This window comes from Mytilus trossulus, chromosome 1 (genome assembly GCF_036588685.1).
Source record: "Mytilus trossulus isolate FHL-02 chromosome 1, PNRI_Mtr1.1.1.hap1, whole genome shotgun sequence".
Lineage (NCBI taxonomy): Eukaryota > Metazoa > Mollusca > Bivalvia > Mytilida > Mytilidae > Mytilus > Mytilus trossulus.
Window position 1 is genome coordinate 49,851,104 of NC_086373.1, and position 25,738 is coordinate 49,876,841.

Here is a 25,738-nt window from a genome sequence, read left to right on the forward strand (position 1 = left end):
GATATCTCAAGACTTTAAAAAATAAATATAATATAGACCAGGATATGTCAGGACTTTTCCTTCAACATTCATCCAACTTTCAGATACTTTACAAATTCTTTCTGAATGCAAAAAAAAATAAAGTCCTGGATGATTCCTGGTATTGAGACTTAAGAAATAATATAATCTTTATCACAAATTCAACTAAATAAGAAAGGAAATTTTTGGGATTAAAATTATCTGTTGTTTGTTAAAAAAAGTAAATATTCACATGAAAATAGTGTTTTAGCCAGGATTTGTGTAGGGTTAGAGAATAGTCATTAGTGGGAAGAAACTAAAACTATTTTGTCAAACATTTTTGAAATACACAAGTTATTAATGGCATAGTGCAAAGATTATTGGTGTTAATTAAAGATATTAAACATATTTTGACAGTTAACTTATTTACACAGTTATCCTGTTCATGGAAGCATAACGAGGACAGTATTCCAAAGTAATAGATTTTTGCAATAAAAACAGCAGGGTGTCCAAGAAACTCCAAAGCTTGTCTATCATAACAGCCAATTTACTTCAGAGTAATCATTGGTCTATTAGCCTAAGCAGGTTAAGATTATAATTTTAAATGACACATCAATAATAAATCACATTCCGAACTATTTTGGAAGTGTTGAAAAACACATAATTTAGTCATTGCCGTATATATGCAAAGTGTTTGGTTTTATTTACAATACAGGTGGTACATTTTATTGTTTTAAAACTGGTAACACTGTGTGTGGGACTGTCACTGCCGTTACTGGTTTGCTGCAAGAAGTTTTTTTTTACTCTTCCTTTCCCTATGTAAAGATGTAAATTCTGATTTTCTCCAAGTTCACATATGTGCCTTTCTATTAATTGTCGTCCGGCATATAAATAACTTAGAAAAATATCAGATCAATGATAGATAGGCCCAACGACAGACGTTTCTCAACGTATGTACAATGTAAACAAACCTTGACCTTGTGGTTTTAATCGTACTGAACAGTTCGGCCCTAAAAATACCTTCCAAGTGAGTCCACTTGTTTATTCACATGTACCATGTGCCGTTTAAACTAAAGATTATTTTTTTATTATACTTAATAAAACTGCATATTAATAAATATTTGTTTGCGACACCCATGATTTATTTTCATACTTCCGTTACGGCACAAATCAACTTCTGGCCGATATTATCTGGGGCGAGATTGTCCCAGTCTCAACGTCAGCGTAAGTGCACTCTTGGGTAATACGTCACCAAAATGGAGATTACGCTGATGGAAACACGGAAAAGACATTTCCAGGCAGAAAGATTTCAGATAAGTGCATTACAAATTTAATTTAACATGACAGACATATGTGTATATTATTATAAAATATAGTTTGTTGAGGAACTATGATTTTTTTTATGGTTTCTTTGAGCAAAGCAACATCAGAAAGTCTGAAAGCATATTTGAAAATTTTATTTTTAATTATATAAACAAAATGAATAATTGTTTCCACATATGATTATTGGTAGTTACCTAAAATTTATAGTTTTTGAATTGTTTGCATTGTTCTTTTGTGAAAATAATAAGTAGCCAGTTTTTTTAATCTTCAGTGGATAAAAAGGGGGAGGGTTTTGAAATGAATTTGATTCCTTAACAGCTTCCGATGTAGTGTATAAACAGGCAACAACATTTCAATTGAATTTTATTGCTTTAAAACATTAAGAACAATTGATTCTTTGTGGATTTTTTTTATACTTTTAGGGGATTGAATGATTAAATCTCAAAATGGAGCTGCCAGTTTTGATAGTAAAACAGATTCCGTGGAGATTTCAGGGTATCAGGTCCGTTCGCGCCCAATTTACTTTCGCACCCTACACGTTCGCACCTCGCACGTTCGCACCAAAGGTTCGTTCGCACTCTACACGTTCGCGCCCAATTTTAATTCAAATTCCAGTTGAATAATATGAAAATCATGATTGTTGTTTTTAATTGCTTTGATGTAAATACTGAATGTATTTATAGCTTGGTATGAGTAAAAAGATTGAATATTTTAAATACAGAACACAAAAGATAATTGTTTTTAACAGCTTGGTTCCTTTGATCTGAAACAATGAAATAATAAAATATGGCAATACACTATTATAAAAACCAAAACATGACAAAATTTATTCAACACACAAAAAAAATGTAGTCAGAATCTCCCTTTATTTTCAAACAAGTCAATGAAACAAAGTTATAGGCAATGCACTAAACAAAACATGATTAAGTGTTATTCAGCACAAAATAAAACGTTGACAGAATCCCACTCTAATTAGAAAGGAATGTTATTTTTTAACAATACACTCTCAAAAACTTGATAAAAAATTTATTCAACACATAAGAAATGCTGTCTCGCTTTATTTTGAGACAATTAAATCAATTATACTTTTAAGAATACTATTTGCCAAAACTTGATTACAAAGTTATTAGACACAAAACCAATTAAAATTGGGCGCGAACGTGTAGGGTGCGAACGGACTTTGGGTGCGAACATGTGGGGTGCGAAAGTGAAAGGGGGCGAACATGAGTGGGTGCGAACGTGAATGGGCGCGAACGGACCCGGATTCAGATTTCAGTTACATTTATTCAGCGATTCTACTTGGAAGAACAGAGACAACAAAATATTACAGAAAGAAGCAGAAACTTTACATGTATCCTTTTATATTATTATATCTGACGGATAGTTAGTTTAGTTTTAATATTGGGTGGGTACAGGTGCAGATCCAGCCATTTTGAAAAAGGGGTGGGGTTCAAACTATGTACTATAAACCCTTTCATATGCATTGATCTTGCTAAAAAAGGGTGGGTCCCAACCCCCCAGAATCCTCTCCTTGATCCTCCACTGGCGTACCATTTTTATGCCCCACCTACGATAGTAGAGGGGCATTATGTTTTCTGGTCTGTGGCTCCGTTCGTTCGTCCGTCTGTTCGTTCAGGTTTAAGTTTTGGGTCAAGGTATTTTTGATGAAATTGAATTCCAATCAACTTGAATCTTAGTACATATGTTCCCTATAGTATAATCTTTCTAATTTTAATGCCAAATTAGATTATTACCCAATTTCACGATCCATGGAACATGCAAAAGGATAGCGCGAGTGGGGCATCCGTGTACTTTGGACACATTCTTGTTATTGGTAATTTAAGATAACAATATGGGCATTAAGCAATTAATTATGACTAACAAGTTTGCTTATTAGTACTAGAATCTAATTTAATAGTTAAATAATCATTAAATACAAGGCAATTTTTTTAATCTGAACTTCAACAGCCTTTGAGATAAGCTATTTAATATGGCCAATACAAATACTCATTTGTACTTATTTTTTATACAACTACAATTCTTGCTTTAAGGGGGCTCGCGGGTCTAAATGATTTTTTTTATTTAATATAGGATTTCTCTTTATTTTTCTATAAAGGAACTTTATCTTATACTTAATAGAAAAATTAAATAAAAAAATGGGGTCACCGTTCATTTACGCTCACAATCTGCCTTCGAAAGAAGCATACATTTTTGTGTATGTCCTTTTTTTCTGTTGAACTAATAGGAGAAAAAACGGTAATATCGAAATAAAAAAAGAACTAAATTACAGAAATCGCTCAAATTTTACAATAATTTAGTTTATGTACAGCTTATTTGAAAACAACAATAAAAAATATAGGTCACCGATAAGTTAAAAAAGATATTTCAATTTTAATGCCAAAAAATTGGCATTTTTGCACCAAAGGGAGATAATTTGGAGCTTTTTACATGATATCTACATTTTAAAAGTCACCTGGGGTCAACACAAATTGATTTTTTGGAACGATTTTTGTACCAAATGATAAAGTTACAACTATTAAAGGTTATAAATAAAATTTGTATTGAAAAATCAATGTTTATTTTTTTTCTGAAAATCTTATACCCGCGAGCCTCCTTAAATAAATAAATTGATATTTACTATATGTAACGTAATTCAAACAGTCAATTGGGGTTGATATCTTGCATTTAATAGGATAGTGACCGCCATTGACAGTAAAACCTCGTTCGACTCACTAAACAAGCCCCTGTGAAGCAAGGCAAACATCTATCTTATCAGTGGCATAATCAGGGGAGGGTTCTAATTTTTTTTTGATAATCAATGCATTTGGATAGGGACATATAGCTGGATTCCCCTTTATCATGGGTTTTGAACCCCCCTTTTTGAAATGGCTGGATATGTCCTTGATTAGAATAAGTAAATATGGATTTAAAATAATTTAAGAAAATATTTGCAATAGAAAAAAATGTGCATTTAAAAATGATACCAGGGCAAACACTTACCTTATCAGTTGTGTATTCAGGGGAGGGTTCTGGTTTTTTTTTGTGGACAATCTATACATTTGAATAGGGACATATAGTTGAACCCCCTTTTATTATCCAGGGTTGGGAACACCCCTTTTTGAAATGGCTGGATCTGCCCTTGTTTAAAATAAGGAATATAGATTCAAACTAATTTAAGAAAATATTTGCAATAGAAGAAAAATGTGCATTAAAAAAGGATTTTACTCAAATTTTGTAATTTCTATATAGATAGAATTCATGCAAGACATTTATTGGTACTGAAGTAAGGACATTCTAAGGATATTCACAGGATATTCTCAGGATATACCAGGACCAACTAAATGCAAGCAAATCTAATCCTGACAAACTAAGGACATTGTCAGGATATTCACAGGATATACCAGGTTTATCCCAGGGCTTACTCAATGCAAGCAAATCTGTAAATCCTGGCATCAGGATAATTTCCTGAGACCAGGACCTGAGGAATCCTGAGCACAGGATTATCACAGGATTTTCTACTAGGATATTTATGGTCTGGACTGTCTCTGGATATCCCTGGAATATCCTTGTTCCAATACCGTCCCATGTTTAACCCTATCTCAGGATCAGGATATCTCAAGATTGCCCTGTGATTTTTCTCAAGATTATCCTGAGATATCCTGGGGATATCTTGTGATATCCTGCACCATTTTCGCAAGGGAAAGCTGGTATAATATTTCTAATTTGACAACGAGGTTAAATTAATTACAACAGCTGGTGGCTGCATATTTAAACATCCAAATAAATAGCAGTTTGATAATGATGTAAATAATGATATTAAATTTTGATAAAGGTTGAATAATTGAACGTGACTGTGGACTTGAAAAGAATATATAGAATCCTGGATTTAAACTGGTATAACTCAAGAATTTGGGAGTTAACAAAGATTAAAAAAAATAGATATAGACTCTGTGTAGTTTAGTTTAAACATATTTATTGTGAGTGGATTGGGAAACAAGTTTTGCAACTTATATTAATCCTTTTCCACTTTGCGGGTGCGAGTGCTGCCTTGTAGCGGCATTAGCCTACTCTTTTTCGAAATCTACAAGGGTGTCTTTAATGTGCAAGAGATATGGCTCTCTCTTAACACGGGTCAGCCATTTATCGTCCCCTTCCGACGGACTATCATCGTTTCCTTAAGACCATACTCGCTAATGGTCTCAGGGGAGAGCTGAAAATTGAGTTCCTGAAATTTTCATCCCAAACGGGAATCAAACCAAGAACCTTTGTGATAGGTGTCGTAATATGTATATAATCCAAATGAAAATAGCACTGTGCGAATTACAATTACACATTTTCATTTAATGTATACCCTATTTGGTGCCAATGTTTTAAATTTTCTTATCCAAAATCTTTCCAGAGTGAGTCTATTCTCCTTCAGGGGCATAGCAGCCGTACCAATAATTTGCATAAAAAGTTTTTTTAAAACCCAAGGTTTTGCATGGAAATAGAGAAAACAGGTATTTAAGAAAATAAAAAAGATAGAAAATCCATTGATGAGTCATAAGTAATTTACTGTACACATTCATTAACACCGATTCAATAGAAATAAGAATATGAAGTATGTATGTACTTTGACATTCTGCCAGTTGAGACGCACCCCTTGATTGACTGAAAGGGAACCGTGGATCCATGTACACTCCCTAAGGATTAATGGAAATGTGTCCTTTACAATATTATCCCACCACCAGAACAATCCCCATCCAACATCGGCCAAGGGAGTGTGCAGGACACCTGAAAGTCTGTTATTATTATTTTTTTTCAGTGTAAGATCACCCCGATGGCCTTTTTATTATTATAACTTCCAATTTACAACATAATATACACAAATATAATAGCAATATATAATATATAAATCTATAGAAATTATCTAACCAATACAACTGGAGAGAGAGAGAGAGAGAGAGAGAGAGAGAGAGAGAGAGAGAGAGAGAGAGAGAGAGAGAGAGAGAGAGAGAGAGAGAGAGAGAGAGAGAGAGAGAGAGAGAGAGAGAGAGAGAGAGAGAGAGAGAGAGAGAGAGAGAGAGAGAGAGAGAGAGAGAGAGAGAGAGAGAGAGAGAGAGAGAGAGAGAGAGAGAATAGTGTGATGAGTTTTCCAATATAATTCATCTAGAAATTGAATTCTATTTTAGTTATTTTATAACATGTATAATATTAAATGTATAGTATAGACATTGTTTTTACTTAACTAAGTAATATATCAAAAACATTCCATTCTCTGAGAAACTGATGTTCACATTGTAGAGAGAGAGAGAGAGAGAGAGAGAGAGAGAGAGAGAGAGAATAGTGTGATGAGTTTTCCAATATAATTCATCTAGAAATTGAATTCTATTTTAGTTATTTTATAACATGTATAATATTAAATGTATAGTATATACATTTTTTTACTTAACTAAGTAATATATCAAAAACATTCCATTCTCTGAGAAACTGATGTTCACATTTGTTTTTCATATGATAGCAATATTTTTGTCCATTGCATACACATATTTCATCTTTTCTTTTACTATGTTATTATGGTGAGGGAAGCTGAAGCAATCGGAGAGAACCACCGGGCTTCTCGACGGGAACTAACAATCTGAAGAGATTTTCAGAAGATTGATCTCCAGGTCAAGCTGGGAACAACTTTGACCTACTGAGGTCCCCGAAGTATCCAATCTAGCTTTAAACTCTGGTCTGGATACCAGAGATGTGTGTAGGAGTACTGATGTACTGAAAATTCCACGTCTGGAGTGAGAATCGTACTCAGGACCTTCAGTACTGTAGCCATCGGTCTTAACCACTAGATCAAGAACCCACATTTCTTTAGTTTGAGTTTGAGTGTCAATAATGAGATAACTCTCAATCCAAAGTCACAATGGGTTAAAAAGAAAACAATTATAGGAAAAATTACGGTCTTCAGTACGAAGCCTTGGCACTGCCACATCGAACAGCAAGCAATACAGAACCCATTAAAATTGACTAAGTAAAACAATTCAAACAGACAAACGACAAAAGATAAAATGTCAGCTTCCTATTGTGAACTTTCCATTTCTTTGTAGCAATATTACAGCATTGCCTGCATACCAGTTATATATATCTCTGAATCGATACGATATACCCGGGGTTGTATTTCTTATAATGATTTTCTTGATAGAGGGTTGCTGCTTGAAAGGAAGCAAGAAAACCACAAGTTCCAAATGGTAAAGTTGAAATCCCTTTGTAAATTTTACAGATGCTATCATGAGTTGGTTGAACGTAACTGATGTCACTTTCAGTTTCACATATGAAATTGGATATGTTACTTATTTCTTAACTACAATCCAGTTCCCTTTTCACGATTGTGACCTACCGAATTTACCGAGTTTGTAAAAACATAAGCAACACGACGGGTGACATATTGGGACTAAGCACATAGGTGGATCCAGGGGGGGGGGGGGGGGTTACCTGGACCCTCCTTTTGTGGGAAAAATTGGTTGATTATATAGGGAATCATTGAAGCATGACTTGAGCGGCCCCCTCTTAGGTCAGTCAGGGGGCCCCCCTTAGGACAAGTTCTGGATCCGCCACTGAAGCATGATCTGCTTATCGGTCTGGAGCACCTAAGTTTACATCCAGTTTTTTGGGGGGGTTGTGTTGTTTCGTTTTTTGTTTTATATGTTGTGTCTGGTGAACTATTAGTTGTCTTTTTTTCAGCAATGCCAGTGTTGTCAGTTTATTTTCGATATACGAGTTTGAATGTCCCTCTGGTAACTTTCGCCCCCTCTTTTATACAATTATCCTGGTGTAAACATTTTATAACAACAGTTGCAAGACTTTTTTGTATGAATACTTTGACTCAGCGGCATGGAAGAACTTAAGTTATTAAGTACTCAGCTTCCCAACATTGCTGTTTAAAGAGTTTCCGCAGAGAAAGTTATCGAACAAAGCATATGAAAAACAAAAGCGAATTAAATTTCTCTTGTTATTTAACTCTATTTTTATTGAAAATTTACAGATTTTACGTCATTGAACAAAAGGTGTGAAACTTGAGGCAGATTTTTTTTTAAATACCAAAGAGGTAAGTTCAGTGAAGCAAAAGATTGTATAATAAATAATATTTCCGTAATCTCGGAGTTTCACCCTCTACAAATCTGCAATCTACTGTCGTAGTGTGATATTGAAAAAAATTATATAAGTAAGCATTCCATGACACTAATCTGTAATCATGCGTTACGAGTATACACCCTGGATATAAGCACAGCAGTCACATTTACATGTAGTCGTCCATTTGATCCCTAAGCCTTGTCCTTAGAATGGTACATTAAATGATAGACCAGCCGTTGCTTCATTAACTCATTTTTTGTATTTGTTTTTTTTAGTCATGATCACTGTCACTGACAGAAAAAATTATACAACAAGAATGGGTTTATAATACTCAGATGCCCAACTCGCACTATCATTTTCTATGTTCAGTTGACCATTAATTGGGATCAAAACTTTGATTTCGAAATATATAAATAAGAAAGACTATTACCTTTGGGAACATGTAAACAAAGTTTCAAGGTGGGTGGAATTCAACTTCATCAACTTCATCAAAAACTACCCTTTTGTAAATTTTGTAAATATACAAATGTCTTAATTAAATTGGCCTGAGGGCTACTTGATAATTAGAGGATCAAAAAATTTAATTAAGACAATCCAATGCAGCTATCCCTATATTTTATTACTTTATTGGTTTTATGATTAAAACAACGTTTTATGTAAGCTTAATTGATTTGAAAAAAAAAACACCTTTTTCCCGCCATCATATCCAGAAGAATTTATTTTAGAAAATGACACTTGCTGAATCTAAGGATATTGCAAACTTTATTTCCACATCTGTACCTTGTGCTCAATTTTATAACATTTTAAATGAAAACTGGAATCCACCTAGTTCTTTTGCTTTTCATAAACCTGAAATGTACGGGTTAAGAAGTTGCTTCTAATATGCGTGGCTGCACTTTTTTCCCATGCATTGTCTATTCATCTTCACTGGATGGAATTTTATGCCATTTTTTGTTTTGTTTGCTTCTGTTGACAACCCTGGACAATTAGTTAAAAAATATGTTCAGAATTGGGTAAAGTAAATAATGAATGTTAATCTCACAAAAAAAACACAACATTACTACCAAACAGCCTTATTAAGATCACAAAACTTTTACCAAAACACATGATAAGATGGCTAGTGATATAGATGCAAGGGCTGATACACCAATTGCAAAATGGGTAGAAATGATCTGTAATTAAATAATTAATTGAACTAAACAATAAGTAAATTTTGAGTAGCCATATGCTGGATGAACTAAAAGTGTGCCAATTATTCTCTAATATTCAAAAACAATTCTCACAAAAAACCTGTTCAAGCTCTGGATCAGTATGTGCCAGTGTGTCTCAAATGTTAACCAACAGGAAACTTTTTACTTGTATAAGAATGATTTTTGTGGGCCAACATAATATTGATTCCTCAAGTGTCCTCAAGTGTCTTATTTGTTTTACTTTTGAATGTTGACATTCTTTGATTTTTAAGGAATGAACCACATGCAGAGTACTGATGCCCAACCTGCAGTTTCTACTAAAGGGGTAACAATTTTTTTTCAAGCGTAAATATAAAATTTCAATCCTGGTATTTATGATGAGTTTATTTCAAAGGGTTACATTGATGTGATTCAAATGAGTTGAATTATTGACATGCAAGGTAATACATCATGTGACGTGTTTTTTTCTTTTTACAAAATGGAATCAAATCAACTGTTAATAGTGAAATATTATTTCTTTATTCAGCTTTTATAAATATTTCAAACTAAAATAAATCCTCTTTTATTTGTTTGTCAAATTTGTATACATTTAACTGAGTACATAAATACATTTTACTATATTATTATGTAGCTACATGTATGTTTAACTAATCATGAAAAATCAATCAATTACCTTTATGTTGACTACAGGGATCTTCAAGTATTTTGTTTTCTGTTCAGGTATCATTATTTTAGTACTGTTTATTGCTGGACACCTTTGTTCCTCCTTGAAAAAATAATATTTATACAGCATGTCAGACAGACAACATATGCTGGTACTAATCTGACTAAATACAGGTCATAAACCAGAAGTTATACATGTCATTAAAATTTACACCAATACTAGAACAGCCAATCTCAAGGGGAATATAATCTCACAGCTTTATATAAATAAAAAAAAAATCATTGTTTTCTTGACAAAGTTAAATGTTACCATTTAGAAATTAATATTTATTATTCAGCAATTTTATAAACGAATGATGTAGTGGATATGAAAACTAGAGGCTCTAAAGAGCCTGTGTCACTCACCTTGGTTTTTGTGAATATTAAACAAAGGACGCAAATGGATCCAAAATTGTATTTTGGTGATGGTGATGTGTCTGCTCATCTTACTTTACTGAACATTCTAGCTGCTTACAATTATCTCTATCTATAATTAACTTGGCCCAGTAGTTTCAGAGAAGATTTTTGTAAAAGATTACTAAGATTTACGAAAAAATGGTTAAAACTTGACTATAAAGGGCAATAACTCTTAAAGAGTCAACTGACAATTTCGGTCATGTTGACTTATTTATAGATCTTACTTTGTCAACATTTATTGTATTTTAAAGTTTAATCTCTATCTATAATAAAATTCAAGATATAACCGAAAACAGCAAAATTTCCTTAAAATTACCAGTTCAGGGGCAGCAACCCAACAACAGGTTGTCTGATTCATTTGAAAATTTCAGGGCAAATATATTTTTACTTGATAAACAATTTTACATCATGTCAGATTTGCTTTAAATGCTTTGGTTTTTGAGTTATAACCCAAGAGAAAACGAAAACGGGATCGATCAGGATCCCAATGCAATCCCGGTGAAATTGTCGGGATAATAGATATTGGAAGATGTGGTGTGAGTGCCAATGAGACAACTCTCCATCCAAATAACAATTTAAAAATTAAACCATTATAGGTTAAAGTACGGCCTTCAACACGGAGCCTTGGCTCACACCGAACAACAAGCTATAAAGGTCCCCAAAATTACTAGTGTAAAACCATTCAAACGGGAAAACCAACGGTCTAATCTATATAAACAAAACGAGAAACGAGAAACACGTATATATTACATAAACAAACGACAACTACTGTACATCAGATTCCTGACTTAGGACAGGTGCAAACATTTGCAACGGGATTAAACGTTTTAATGGGCCCAAACCTTCTCCCTTTTTCTGAAACAATAGCATAACATCACAACATATAAAAACATACGATAAAATATCAATTAGCAGACTTAACTCAATCAAAAAAGCCAGGATAAGCATCTGGAGGCGGGATCCCATTGGGATAAATATCTGAAACTGGGATCCCATTCGGGATAACTGTCTGAAGCCGGGATTCTAGTCTAGATGAAACGGGATATATATCGGACACTGGGATCCCAATCGGAACTGTTTACAGCCGGGATCCCAATCGGGAAAACTGTCTGATGCTGGGTTCCCAGTCTAGTTAAAACGGGAAATTGTATGAACCATAATTAATTTATGTTGTTGAAAATATGCAAGTGTTTTGTTTGTGTATACATATGTCTCTAATTACATCAAGTATAGGTTATTGGTGTTAATTAACAATGAGTATGACATCAAAGTTGTCAGGTGAAGCCAATCACATTTAAGTGTCACTTAATATTCAGTTTGACAGATATTTATAAGTCAGAAAAATGCCGAGATTTTCGCGATAAAAATGACAGGGCGTCCGAGGAAATGTCAACGGGTGTTTTGCCAGACAAGCTTGGGCGTTTCTAATGTTCCCCAAGTTCTCATAAGTGCGTTTCTATTAGTTGTCGTCCGGCATCAATGATAAGATAATGACTGACGTCGTAAAACGTTGGTTTCTCAACTTATGTAAAATGTTAAAAAAAATCATGACCACGTGCTTTGTTTTCAATTGTACTGAACAGTTCGACCCAAGAAAATACTGTCCTAAATATAAATGCGACCACTATCTTATCCGCATGCACCAGGTGCCGATTACTAAAGTATTCTTTTCTTATATTTAGTAAAAACTGGCCAGTAATTAATACTTTTATGCAATACCCTTAATTTATTTATAATACCGTTACGGAGACAGATCAACTTGGCCGATATAATTTGGGGCGAGATTGTCACGTCGATGTTTGTGTACTGGTAAAAACGTCATCAAAATTTGTTTACGCTGAATTATGGACAGGACGAAGATGAAGATGTTTTCAGATAAGTGCATTAATAATTTAATTTAACATGTGTATATGTGCATATAATGATTATAAAAATAATTTATTGAGGAACTATGATTTGTATGGTTTTTATCTGAGCAAATCAACATCAGAAAGTCTGAAAGCATAAACTGAAAATATATTTATTTTTAACATATACAATGAATAAACTTGTTAACTTGTCACATAACAGGCATAAATAGTAGGTATGTCAAAATTTAATTCAGTTGTGTGTATTTTTATTTGGTGAAAATAATAAGTCACTATAGTTATTTATCGTCAGGGGTAAAAAAGGGGGAAGGTAATTAATTTGCGAAAAAAATAAAATAACCTTCCAAGACTTCAAAATTATTTGGACTAGCTTCCAATCTACTGTATTCTATAAACATTAAACATGCAATAATATTTCTATTGAATTTGTTGCTTCAAAACGTATTGAACAAATGATTCTTTGTGGATTTTTTTGATACTTTTAGGGGATATACTGATCTTTTTAAATGGAGCTTCCAACGAAACAGATTGCATGCAGATATTCCAGTTACCATAATTTACTCAGCAATTCTAGTTGGAAGTACAGAGACTGCAAATTGATTAACAGAAAGGAAAACATGACATGTATCCTTTTGCATAAATAACCCAGGATTCCCAGTGGCAGTGCAATTTGAATTGGTGCATGTATATCCTGCTGGTATTTATTTTTGGGATCCCGCTTTTTTTTCCGGGAATCCCAGTATATTTCCACTGGGATTTACATCGGGATCCCGCTTCTTTTACGGGAATCCCGAAATTTATCCCAATACATTTACATCGGGATCCCGCTTATTTAGCGGGAATCCCGAAATTTTATCCCAGTGGGATCCCAATCAAAATCCCACAATATCCCAGTGGGATCCCATCAAAATTCCAGCCGGGATTCCAGTGGAATTCCAGATTTATTTTCTCTTGGGAAGCCAAAAACTGAATTTTACCCCTATGTTCTATTTTTAACCATGGCGGCCATCTTAGTTAGTTGACTGGGTCACGCCACACATTTTTAAAACAAAATACCCTAATGATGATTGTCACAGGCCAAGTTTGGTTTAATTAGTTTTTCAGAGGAGAAGATTTTTGTAAAAGATTACTAAGATCTACAAAAAAATGTTAAAAATTAACTATAAAGGGCAATAACTCCTAAAGAGGTTATTTGACCATTACAGTCATGTTAACTTATTTGTAGATCTTACTTTGCTGAACATTATTGCTGTTTACAGTTTATCTCTATCTATAATAATATTCAAGATAATAACCAAAAACAGCAAAATTTCCTTAAAATTACCAATTTAGGGGCAGCAACCCAACAACGGGTTGTCTGATTCATCTGAAAATTCCAGGGCAGATAGATGTTGACCTGATGAACTATATTACCCCATGTCAGATTTGCTCTAACTGCTTTGGTTTTTGAGTTATAAGCCAAAAACTGCATTTTACCCCTATGTTTTATTTTTAGCAGTGGCGGCCATCTTGGTTGGTTGGCGGGGTCACGCCACACAATTTTTTAACTAGATACCCCAATGATGATTATGGCCAAGTTTGGATTAATTTAGCCCAGCAGTTTCAGAGGAGAGTATAAAAATTAAAGACGCCGGACGCCAAGTGATGAGAAAAGCTCAATTGGCACTTCGGGCCAGGTGAGCTTAAAGGAACAAAAAAATTGTATTAAAGTCAACCTTGCCTTAACAGTGACTGTGTTTGAGCAGTCATCTACCTCTAACAGTCACTTTCAGACCCTTCAAATCGTTTTCTCTATGTAATTAACTCTTTTCAGTGGTCATCTGTCTAATGCAGTCAGCAGTCATTGAATTTTCACATGAAATCTTCATATATGTTTATATGTGATTATCAACCAACAAAAAAATAAAAATTTGTAAGGGTTCCGGGGAACCCAGTGTCTCGCCTATTTTTGCTGTAAATAGCAGGCTCAACAACAATGAGGAAAAAAATCAATAAAAATATTCCTCTTGTTACTATTTTATGATTGTTAGAAAATCTAAGTCCATTTAAAAGTAAATTACAGAAAAAACGGAGTAATCTTTTTACAAACTTTACTTCTGGATACAATCTTATGATCATAAACAAGCTTCTGTCCAAGTTTGGTACAAACCCAGGATAGTTTAAGAAAGTTATCAAAATTTTAAAAACTTTCACCACAGAGTGAATGTAATGGTTCCCCGCAGAAAATCTAAGTCCATTTAAAAGTAAAATATGGAAAAAATGGATTTATTTATTTACAAAATTTACTTCTGGATACTATCTTATGATCAAAAACAAGCTTCTGTCCAAGTTTGGTTCAAACCCAGGATAGTTGGAGAAAGTTATTAAAATTCTAAAAACTTTAACCACAGAGTGAATGTTTTGTTTCCCCGCAGAAAAAACTAAGACCATTTATAGTAAAATACGGAAAAAATGGAATTTACTTCTGGATACTATCTTATGATCATAAACAAGCTTCTGTCAAAGTTTGGTAGAAATCCAGTGTAGTTTAAGAAAGTTATTATATAAAATTTCAAAAACTTTAACCACAGAGTGAATATTTGTTGAAGCCGTCGACAACACCGACGCCGATGGAATGTAGGATCGCTTAGTCTCGCTTTTTCGACTAAAGTCGAAGGCTCGATAATAATGGCGAAAAATATGTGTTCAGTATAGAGGTCAAAATGAGATCCTGGTCATGTGCAATGCCTGAATCATAATTTTTTAGGAACCTCTTTTTAAATGTCACCTTCCATGAGTGATCAATTTTTATACCTCGAATTCCCATTAGTGACAGCTTATTATACAGGTTTGACTGTATAAGGAACTGAAGATTTTATAGATTTATCATTTTGGCAAAATTGGATTGTATATGGGATAAAATTGAAGATTAAAATCGTACATGAACATGAATTGGAAATTGTGTTTTATGGGATTGTTATTCTAAGTGGCTGGGATGTTATTTTAATTTGATGAGTGCATTAGAGGCAGACCTGACAGCTATCCGGTTTATGAGGGATATCCCCCATGAGATAGAGGTCTCAACCTGAATTTTTTGAAATTCTGAGTTTTATAAAGTGAATGGGTAATTATGTCTGCATCTCCAATGAAATTTAATTGAGATAATGACCATGATGACCATATCTTGAGGGAAATATTTTATTTTTTTTGGAAAATGGGTGGGGGGGTGAACAAAATTTTGGAGGGGTTCTCATTTCAGATTTCAGCAACTCGCAACAGCATAGTGTATTGCACAAAAGCAAAAATTTAGTATAAATTCAAATCATATAACCATTGTTCCAAGTTCTTTGACTGCAGTTATTCTGTGTCAGAAACCTTTTATGTGTCAAATATTAAATAACAATCCAAATTCAGACCTGTATCAAGTGTGAATGTTATGTCCATTTTTGACCCAACAGTTCAGGGTTGGACAAGTCTGTGGTCGCATCCAGCTGTTCTGGGGTATGCAATTTATCAAATAGTTTCATAGAAGATTTTTATAAAAATTTGTAAGGGTTCTGCGGAACCCAGTGTCTCGCCTACTTTTGCTGAAAATCACAGGCTCAACAAAAATGAGGAAAAAAATCAATAAAAATTTTCCTCTTGATACTATCTTTTGATTGTAAGAAGCTTCTGTCCTGTTTTAAGTTTGGTAAAAATCCAGGATAGTTTATGAATCTAATAAATGTTTAAAAACTTTAACTGCAGACTGTATGTAATATGTTAACTGGAAGAAAAACTAAGTCCATTTATAAGTAAAATACAGATTCACAGGTACAAAATATTAACAAAATTTCCTTTTAAATACTAGCTTTTGATCATAAACAATTCAAGCTTCTGTCTAAGTTTGGTACAAATTAAAGTAGTATAAGAAAGTTATTAAAAAAAAAAAAAATTTAACCACAGAGTGAATGTGTTGTTTCCTGGCAGACAATCTAAGTCCATTTAAAAGTATAATACGGAAAAAATGGATTTATATTTTTACAAAATTTACTTCTGTATTCTATCTTTTGATCAAAAACAAGCTTCTGTCCATGTTTGCAGGTACAAACCCAGGATAGTTTAAGAGAGTTATTAAAAATTTTAAAAACTTTAACCACAGAGTGAATGTAATGTTTCCCCGCAGAAAAAATTTAGTATAAATTCAAATCATATTACCATTGTTCCAAGTTCTTTGACTGCAGTTATTCTGTGTTAGAAACCTTTTATGTGTCAAATATTAAATAACAATCCAAATTCAGACCTGTATCAAGTGTGAATGTTATGTCCATTTTTGACCCAACAGTTCAGGGTTGGACAAGTCTGTGGTCGCATCCAGCTGTTCTGGGGTATGCAATTTATCAAATAGTTTCATAGAAGATTTTTATAAAAATTTGTAAGGGTTCTGCGGAACCCAGTGTCTCGCCTACTTTTGCTGAAAATCACAGGCTCAACAAAAATGAGGGAAAAAAATCAATAAAAAATTTCCTCTCTATACTATCTTTTGATTGTAAGAAGCTTCTGTCCTGGTTTAGGTTTGGTAAAAATCCAGGATAGTTTATGAATCTAATAAATGTTTTAAAAACTTTAAATGCAGACTGTATGTAATGTTAACTGGAAGAAAAACTAAGTCCATTTATAAGTAAAATACAGATACACACTACACAGGTACAAAATATTAACAAAATTTCCTTTTAAATACTAGCTTTTGATCATAAACAAGCTTCTGTCTAAGTTTGGTACAAATTAAAAGTAGTATAAGAAAGTTATTAAAAACAAGAACTATCTTTAAAAAAGATATCAGACGTATTTAAATTTGAGTATATGTTTAAAACTATAATTTCGATAACCTTCAGAAGCACAATGACTTAATGACGCAGGACCTCTTTAGTAAAATCTCCATCTGAATGTAACTACAAGAAATTCTTTACTAAGTCTGGTTATATTAGAAAGGCAATAATATATAAGAATATTGAAAAATCTAGTGCAAATAAAAAGAAACAAATATACATTTTCTACTGTTTACATTAAACTTAATTCATGGTTAACAAAGCTAGAAACTATTGGTAGAATAAGTAGCATCTTTCTGTTTACATTCACCTAAACCCTGCGGAAATCTCACATGCGTAGGTGCGTTCTAAAAGTCATGTACGTTCGTACAAAAAAGTTTACATTAAAAATTATATAATTATATAATAGTCCTGAATAAACAGCTGTCATGGATGCAAAGAGCTATTGGAGAACCAATTATTTTAATAAAAATATAAATCTTTGTAAGATCTAGTTCAAATATTTATAGTTTTTCACTTGTTTTCCATCACGATATAATTTTCGAGACGTTTTTTCAAACACAACCAAATCACCAACCATGACAGCATTTTGTCCAATCACAGAAAGGATTTTTGAGCATGCGTAGTCTGTAACCATAGTGAAGGGTCCTTAAGTTCAAAGAGCACAAACCGAAACTATACTGGCTTCGTCAGAAAAATTAAAATTTAACCACAGAGTGAATGTGTTGTTTCCTGGCCGAAAATCCAAGTCCATTTAAAAGTAAAATTCGGAAAAAACGGATTTATATTTTTACACAATTTACTTTTGTATACTATCTTTTGATCAAAAACAAGCTTCTGTCCATGTTTGGTACATTCCCAGGATAGTTTAAGAAAGTTATTAAATTTTTAAAACTTTAACCACAGAGTGAATGTAATGTTTCCCTGCAGAAAAACTGAGTCCAATTATAATTAAAATACGGTAAAAATGGAATTTTCAACTAATATTTTTACCAAATTTACTTCTGGATACCATCTAATATGATCATAAACAAGCTTCTGTCCACGTTTGGAAGTAATCCAGTATAGTTTAAGAAAGTTATTAAAATTTCAAAAACTTTAACCACAAAGTGAATATTTGTGGACGCTGCCGCCGACACCAACAATGACGGAATGAAGAATCACTTAGTCTTGCTTTTTTCGACAAAAGTCAAAGGCTCAACAAAAATCAATGGACTTTATCAGACTGTTCAAAGAATGCCAAGTGATGAGAATAACTCATTACCTTGTGTACGCTTTATTTGTGTTCTTCAAACTTATAATATCACTAAATAATTGGTAAACAAACTTACATTTGGCTGAATTAAAGCTCCTGTGTCAACACATGCTGAGGCATTTATTATACATGTTGTTGTTTTCAAACACCAATGGCACTGTCCACTACGTACACATGTCTTGCAGCTGCAAATGAAAAAATTTCCTGAATTAAATTGCATTTTTTATTAAAGAAGTGTAAGCTGTAGGTGAATTAAGACATTATCTTCCATTCTAACATGACGTCCTTCAAACGCTTTGAGTACACACCCGTGGTAAAATATGAATATATTGTTTGGGCTGTTCCGATCGTACTACCACATCAAATGCTTTTTTAAGAATGAGTTACCTGACGTCATAGAACGTTGACGTCAGAATGTAAGCATTTTATAGGAAATTTATAATACATGCTTGTGAAACAGAAAATCATCACAACAAGGAAACGTAAACCAACGATGCTAAAATGTGTTATAAGCTATTCTTTAATATACATTTAAGACGTATAAGTAAATTATCATTTAAATTCATCCAAACTATCCAAATACCTTATTGTAAATAGTTTAAGCATGTAACTAATTCAGTTTACTCAGTTCTTTTAAGCCAACTTAATAGTGCGTTTATTTATGGGAACGGAAAATATTTGCCTCCACCTAGAGCGCTTCAATCCAAAAGTATTGTAGTATTTGTCCTATTAGAATCCAAATAATTCATGAGGGCTTGAATATAACTAGATTTTTCCACGGGTTGTCCCTTTTATAATGCCGATATTTTACCCCTTGCTATTGTTCAGTCAGGGTAAAATATTTGTCATAAAGGGCGAAAACCGTGGTAAAATCACAATATATTCAAGCACCCATGAATTATTTCTTAATTATAGTATCTGAGAAACAGATTCAATAAAAAACAAAAATGTGTCCATAGTACATGGATGCCCTACTTTCACTATCATTTTTTATTTTCAGTGGACTGGGAAATTGCAGTCAAAACTCTAATTTGACATTAAAATTAGAAAGATCATATCAGAGGGAACATGTGTACTAAGTTTAAAGTTGATTAAACTTCATCATAAACTACCTTGACCAAAAACTTTAACCATTAGTTGAAGTGGGACAGATCAATGGATGGACTGAGAGAAAAACAGACGCACAGACTGAAAAACAGAATGCCCCTAGGTGGGTCATAAAAATTAAACAACGAGCCATTGAATGAAGTCAAGCTAAGATGAAACCTGCCAGATAACATGTATACCATGCAATAATTCTAAACACCAAATTCAGATGACCTGTTGAATATGGTATTTCAGGAACAGTTATAATCCTGAAAACTAAACATGAATAATGAACCATGAAAATGAGGTCAAGGTTAGATGAAATCTCCCAGTCCGAAATGTACACCTTACAAACATATACCAAATGTATCCTTTGCTTACAGTATCTGAGATACAGAGTTCACAATGTAAACTTCAAATGAGATTGAGGTCAGATGAGCACAGCCTGATGGACATGACATGTAATGCTAGACGTTGCAAAGATCTAATATATATACTAAATATAGTTATTTTAACACCTGACAAAATAAAATGCTCTGCTGGATGCAGCTTAATACAATTGAAGAGGTTGAACCCTGAACAGTTGGGACACGTATGGACACAACATTATGCTTTAAACAGCAAAGAATTTGGATTGTGATTGAATATTTGACATAGCATAGGTGCACAAAATGAATGGGGAACTGAAAAATTTGAAATTGAACATTTACCTATTTAGTGTCCAATATCAAAAATCTTAAGTGCATGGTTAGAATCAGCATATCAAAATAGCCTAAGAATTCAATTTCAAGGTGGACCAATTTGATAACTCAGCCCTAAAAACATGGTAAGATTCAGCATTTAAAGAATCCCAAAATTGAAATCACAAACTTTAATTTTAGGTCAAGGACCACAACTCTGCAAAAAAAACATCAAGCTACTTGTCATTAAATCAAAGAGCATGATTGCTCTGAGGGATATGATTGCAATTGTTTTCATTGATACATGTATTAGTATTATTTTCAAAAATAATTCAACTGCACATGTAAAATGCTAGGTAAAAAATGTAATTTACATAATCTGAATAGTTATTCAACTTTAAAAAATAGCCAATCCTTGATACAAGTGTTTGAACAATGTACTTATTTCGTTTATTTTTGAACTATCAAATCCAAGTTTACTTTCCACAACAGTCACTGATATTTCACTTAATACCTTATCACCTATTTTCCTACATGAATTCTAGGAGGAACCAGATTTCTATCTGTTTAAAATGAATCTAATTTCCTTTGGGTAAGTGGGCATGACTCCTTTCTGTACACATTTCTCTGTTTAAATTGTAATCGCTGTTAATATAATACGACGTCAATTGACAGAACAAGTAAATTTTTCTCAAAGTAGCATATTTTGATTCAGAATTTGAAGAAAGTATAAGGGAGACAACTGGAAGCGATAATATGGAAGACTCCATTTTGGCTGAAACCCCCGTGTTGTTCCAGTTACACTTTTATGTTGTGGACTACATTTATTTTAATTTAAATGATGCATGATTTAAAATTATGCAACAACAATAACCCTCAATAGCAGCCAGAAATATAAAGGACCTTAATTTTCACATTAATCAATCGAGACCAAACACTCAATCTGATACCCCTTGAAGTGTCAAGAAAACTATATGCATGCACATAATTACATAAACAAACTCTAGACTTGTGAATTGTAGCAAGGACATATATTAAATGATAATTAAACGACTTCAATTTCTTTATGGAAGTACAATATCAAATATCAGTTTCATAATGGTGACAAATAAGAAAACTCCACTTCAGTTCTTATATGACAGAAATAGATTTATCGATCAGAAGTCAGAGAACTCTTGCATGTTATCAACACTGGGGAATTCCCTCTGAAGTGTTTCTAAATTTATAAAAACACTAAATATAAATACTACTTAATTTTGATTTTCCATGTTGTTAAAAACGCATATAAGTCATGGGAAATATTGAAACATGAAGATTATGAGAAGAACATTCAAGGACAGTTGTTTAAATTCAATCTTTTTGTTTGTTTTTACCATTTAAAGCAAGACAATCTTAAGAATCTGAGATGTTTGTTAATGTTTAAAATAAAACGGTTGACATGAGGACAAATATAGTTGACCTTTGCCATATAATATTAGATAAAAAGACCAAAACTTAAAAAATTAACTTTGACCACTGAACCATGAAAATGAGGTCAAGGTCAGATGACATCTACCCGCTAGAAATGTCCACCTTACAATCATTCCATACAACAAATATAGTAGACCTATTGCATAAAGTATGAGAAAAACAGACCAAAACACAAAAACTTAACTATAACCACTGAACCATGAAAATAAGGTCAAGGTCAGGTGAAACCTGCCAGTTGGACATGTACACCTTACAGTCCTTCCATACACCAAATATACTAGCCCTATTGCTTATAGTATCTCAGATATGGACTTGACCACCAAAACTGAACCTTGTTCACTGATCCATAAAATGAGGTTGGGTTCAAGTGAAAACTGTCTGACGGGCATGAGGACCTTGCAAGGTACGCACATACTAAATATAGCTATCCTATTACTTATAACAAGAGAAAATTCAACATTACAAAAATTCTGAACTTTTTTTTCAAGTGTTCACTGAACCATGAAAATGAGGTCAAGGACATTAGACATGTGACTGACGGAAACTTCATAACATGAGGCATCTATATAAAAAGTATGAAGCATCCAGGTTTTTCACCGTCTAAAATGTAAACCTTTTAAGAAGTGAGCTAACACTGCCACCGCGCCGCTGTAGCCGTAGCAGCCAGCGGATCACTATCCCTATGTCAAGCTTTCTGCAACAAAAGTTGCAGGCTCGACAAAAACGGCAAAATTTCCTTAAAATTACCAATTTAGTGGCAGCAACCCAATAAAGGGTTCTCCGATTCATCTGAAAATTTCAGGGCAGATAGATCTTGACCTGATAACCAATTTTACCACATGTCATATTTGCTCTAAATGCTTTGGTTTCAGAGATTTAAGCCCTATGTTCTATTTTTAGCCATGGCGGCCAATAACTGGTTTTCTGTTTCATAATGTTTCAATATTGTCATTTTGTTCTTGAAAATTAATATCTTTAGTTTTAGTAAATCTGTTTGATGACAACCTCACAAATACTCCTCCATGTCAAACAAAAATTACTTTTTCATCCTGGAAAACTACTTTTCCCAATCCTAGCCAGTGATCTTTTCTCTCTGGCTTATAAAAAACGCTGTCACCATCATCCAATACAGTGATATGCAGTGAAGTTTAGCATTTGATAGTTCATTAATTACATTCTGGTGTATCATAAACAAACAACTTGTAACGTCTCATTTCATTGGCCGAAAGATTTAAATACAACAGCAATGTAGTCAGTTTGCACGTGAATTGACACAGGTGACCGACAATGGAATTTACTATATGTTAATACGAACGTAAAAACAATGATTTGTATAGTTTACAAACCCTTTGGCCAAAAGATTTAAATAAATGTTTTGTTAACTTCAAATAGTGGGGTCGAAATAGTCTACTGATATACTAAGTTCTTTATGCATGCAGCAACTCAATTATCTTGTACCCGGCATGATGAGAAATATAAGGATAAAATAAAATACATGTGCCGCTTTTATACGGATGAATAAATGAACTACTTTTAATTTCTTTCATACCTACGATAGGTTATTATCCTTACAATGTCGTAGTCACTTATAAAGTATTTCATAATACTGATCCCGCTTTACAATAATTAATGATGGGTTGCACTGACATTCCTCTTTTATTATTTTCATGATAAAAACACACACAGTAGCTACCATAAAAGGAGGAAGTTGTCCCCCAAAGATAGAAACAAAATAACTCTAATCGTATCATTTGTGCACCTGAATGAATTCAGTGAAGATTATTTCTTTCGCATGTTTGGAACTAAATAAATATTAATACTTGTGAGAAATGTCGTAGTTTATAAGGAACAACTCCCGTTTGAATTATTTTACATTGTTATTTCGGGGCCTTTTATAGCTGACTATGGGCTTTGCTCATTATTGAAGGCCGTACGGTGACCTATAATAGTTGTCATTGTGGTCTCTTGTGGAGAGTTGTCTCATTGGCAATCATACCACATCTTCTTTTTTTACATATATTAAATGTACTGTTTTCGATTATGAATGGGTGAATATTTATTTTTTAAATTTATACTGTAAGAATAGAGTTGCATAACATTGTTGAACAATCCGCTAAAGTATATGTAGTATGTATTCGTATTTAAAATAAAATACAAAACGAAACGTGTATGATAAACTGATAAAAAAAATATCAAGAAATTAAGGATGACTAAATGTATGTACAAGATGAAACTCACCTTTTTTATAAATACATTTAAATGATTTAATGAATACAGACATTGTTTGTTTCTATTTACATAGATTAGGAGGATGTGGTGTGAGTGCCAATAAGACAACTCTACATCCAAATAACAATTTATAAAATTAAACCATTATAGGTCAATGTACGGCCTTCAATGCGGAGCCTTGGCTCACACTGAACAACAAGCAAAAAGGGCCCCAAAATTACTAGTGTAAAACCATTCAAACGGGAAAACCAACGGTTTAATATCTACAATATATATTTTACGTTCGTTTTTCAACCGGGAACAGTATAAAACCTCATGAATTATATCGTTTGTATAAACTTCATTTAATTATCCGCTGTGCCATGATTGGCCCTCTCCATTTTTTCTTAACAAAGCGTGTTACATGTTATGAATTTACTTACAATTTCGGGATTTAATTTTTTTGCTTCAAGTTAATGGAATCAGAAAAAAAATCACTATTCTATGAAGAATACCTAAAACTTGGCAAATAATATGAAAAGTGTTTGTAGTAAAGTATACAGTTTCATTTTCAAGTACAACGTTAATTCATCGAGTCCATTGAGTAAAAGACGAGGCAGGATAAGCAACTTGGGTGTGTCAATGAAAAAAAAATGTGAATTGAGTTTTTTTTTATCCTACATCAAACTTTTGATGTCGTCCCTTGATTAAGAGGAGATATTTAAATTTAATATTTTAACTGATAAGATTTTAAAGTTTAAACTTTACTACCAATTAATTGCAGAAAATTATAAAACAAATGAATTTCACATGCACTGCACATTTATAAAGCTAGAATTGAGATTAGAATCATGTATGCGAATACGAAGATAGAAGCTTTAGACGACCTTGACCAGCTACGTGAATATTAATCAGTCCATTCAACGTTAAAGTACATGTGTTCTGTTTTTGCAGGTGTGAGGTCGAAGGTTTGAATTGACCAATGAAAACGATTGTTCCTTAGAGAGTTAATCTAATAAAGTTTGTTTGTCTGATTATGTTGCACGACCCTTCGCGAAGCTTGGCCACAGTTGGGTATATCTGCTCTGATGCTCTCATTTTGCCATGTAGTGCTCATCTAATGTGTTCATCTAATTCTGATTGAATGTAAGCTTTTCGAGAATCATGTAGAATATTCAAATGTTTTGCAAATTCTTCACTTGAAGTTCTTCCTTCTTAAGCGGGAAAAGTGTCTCAAAATGTTTGGAAGGTTAGGATTAAGTCCAAAAACAAGTTGATGACTACTGAAACCATTCCACATCTGTAAAGCATTTCTTGCCATATTTGCCCAACAAAGCAGGCTCTGATAAATCACCTGTCTATAATCTGCTTCTAGTTTCATAAGCATACATTGTAGTATCAGTAATTGCATGGACTCTTTCACATAGTCTATTTTGGAAAGGACTTTCACCAGCTGTGGTATAAACTTTAACATTTAGTATTAATGCAACTTCTCTCATTTCATCTGAGCTGAATTCACCACCATTATCTGTTAATATAGTTCCATAACACCAAATTTTTTGATCCAATTAGTCATCATTTTCTCAATGAACACCTGTTGTCTTTCAATAAAAACAGATACAGTGTACCGTGACCGCATGTCGATCATGTG

The 25,738-nt window shown here is 33.2% G+C and overlaps 1 protein-coding gene across 7 annotated transcripts in view; it reads right to left on the minus strand.

The window, feature by feature from the left end:
• LOC134726436 (plexin-A1-like) overlaps positions 1-25,738 on the minus strand; it is a 201,346-nt gene that overhangs the window by 88,676 nt on the left and 86,932 nt on the right. For all 7 annotated transcript variants that reach the window (XM_063590864.1, XM_063590856.1, XM_063590885.1 and 4 more), the window contains 2 exons: positions 18,720-18,828; positions 10,288-10,380 (listed from right to left, as the gene is read on the minus strand). In XM_063590864.1, the coding sequence (XP_063446934.1) occupies positions 10,288-10,380; positions 18,720-18,828 (202 nt within the window). The remainder of the gene's footprint in view (positions 1-10,287; positions 10,381-18,719; positions 18,829-25,738) is intronic.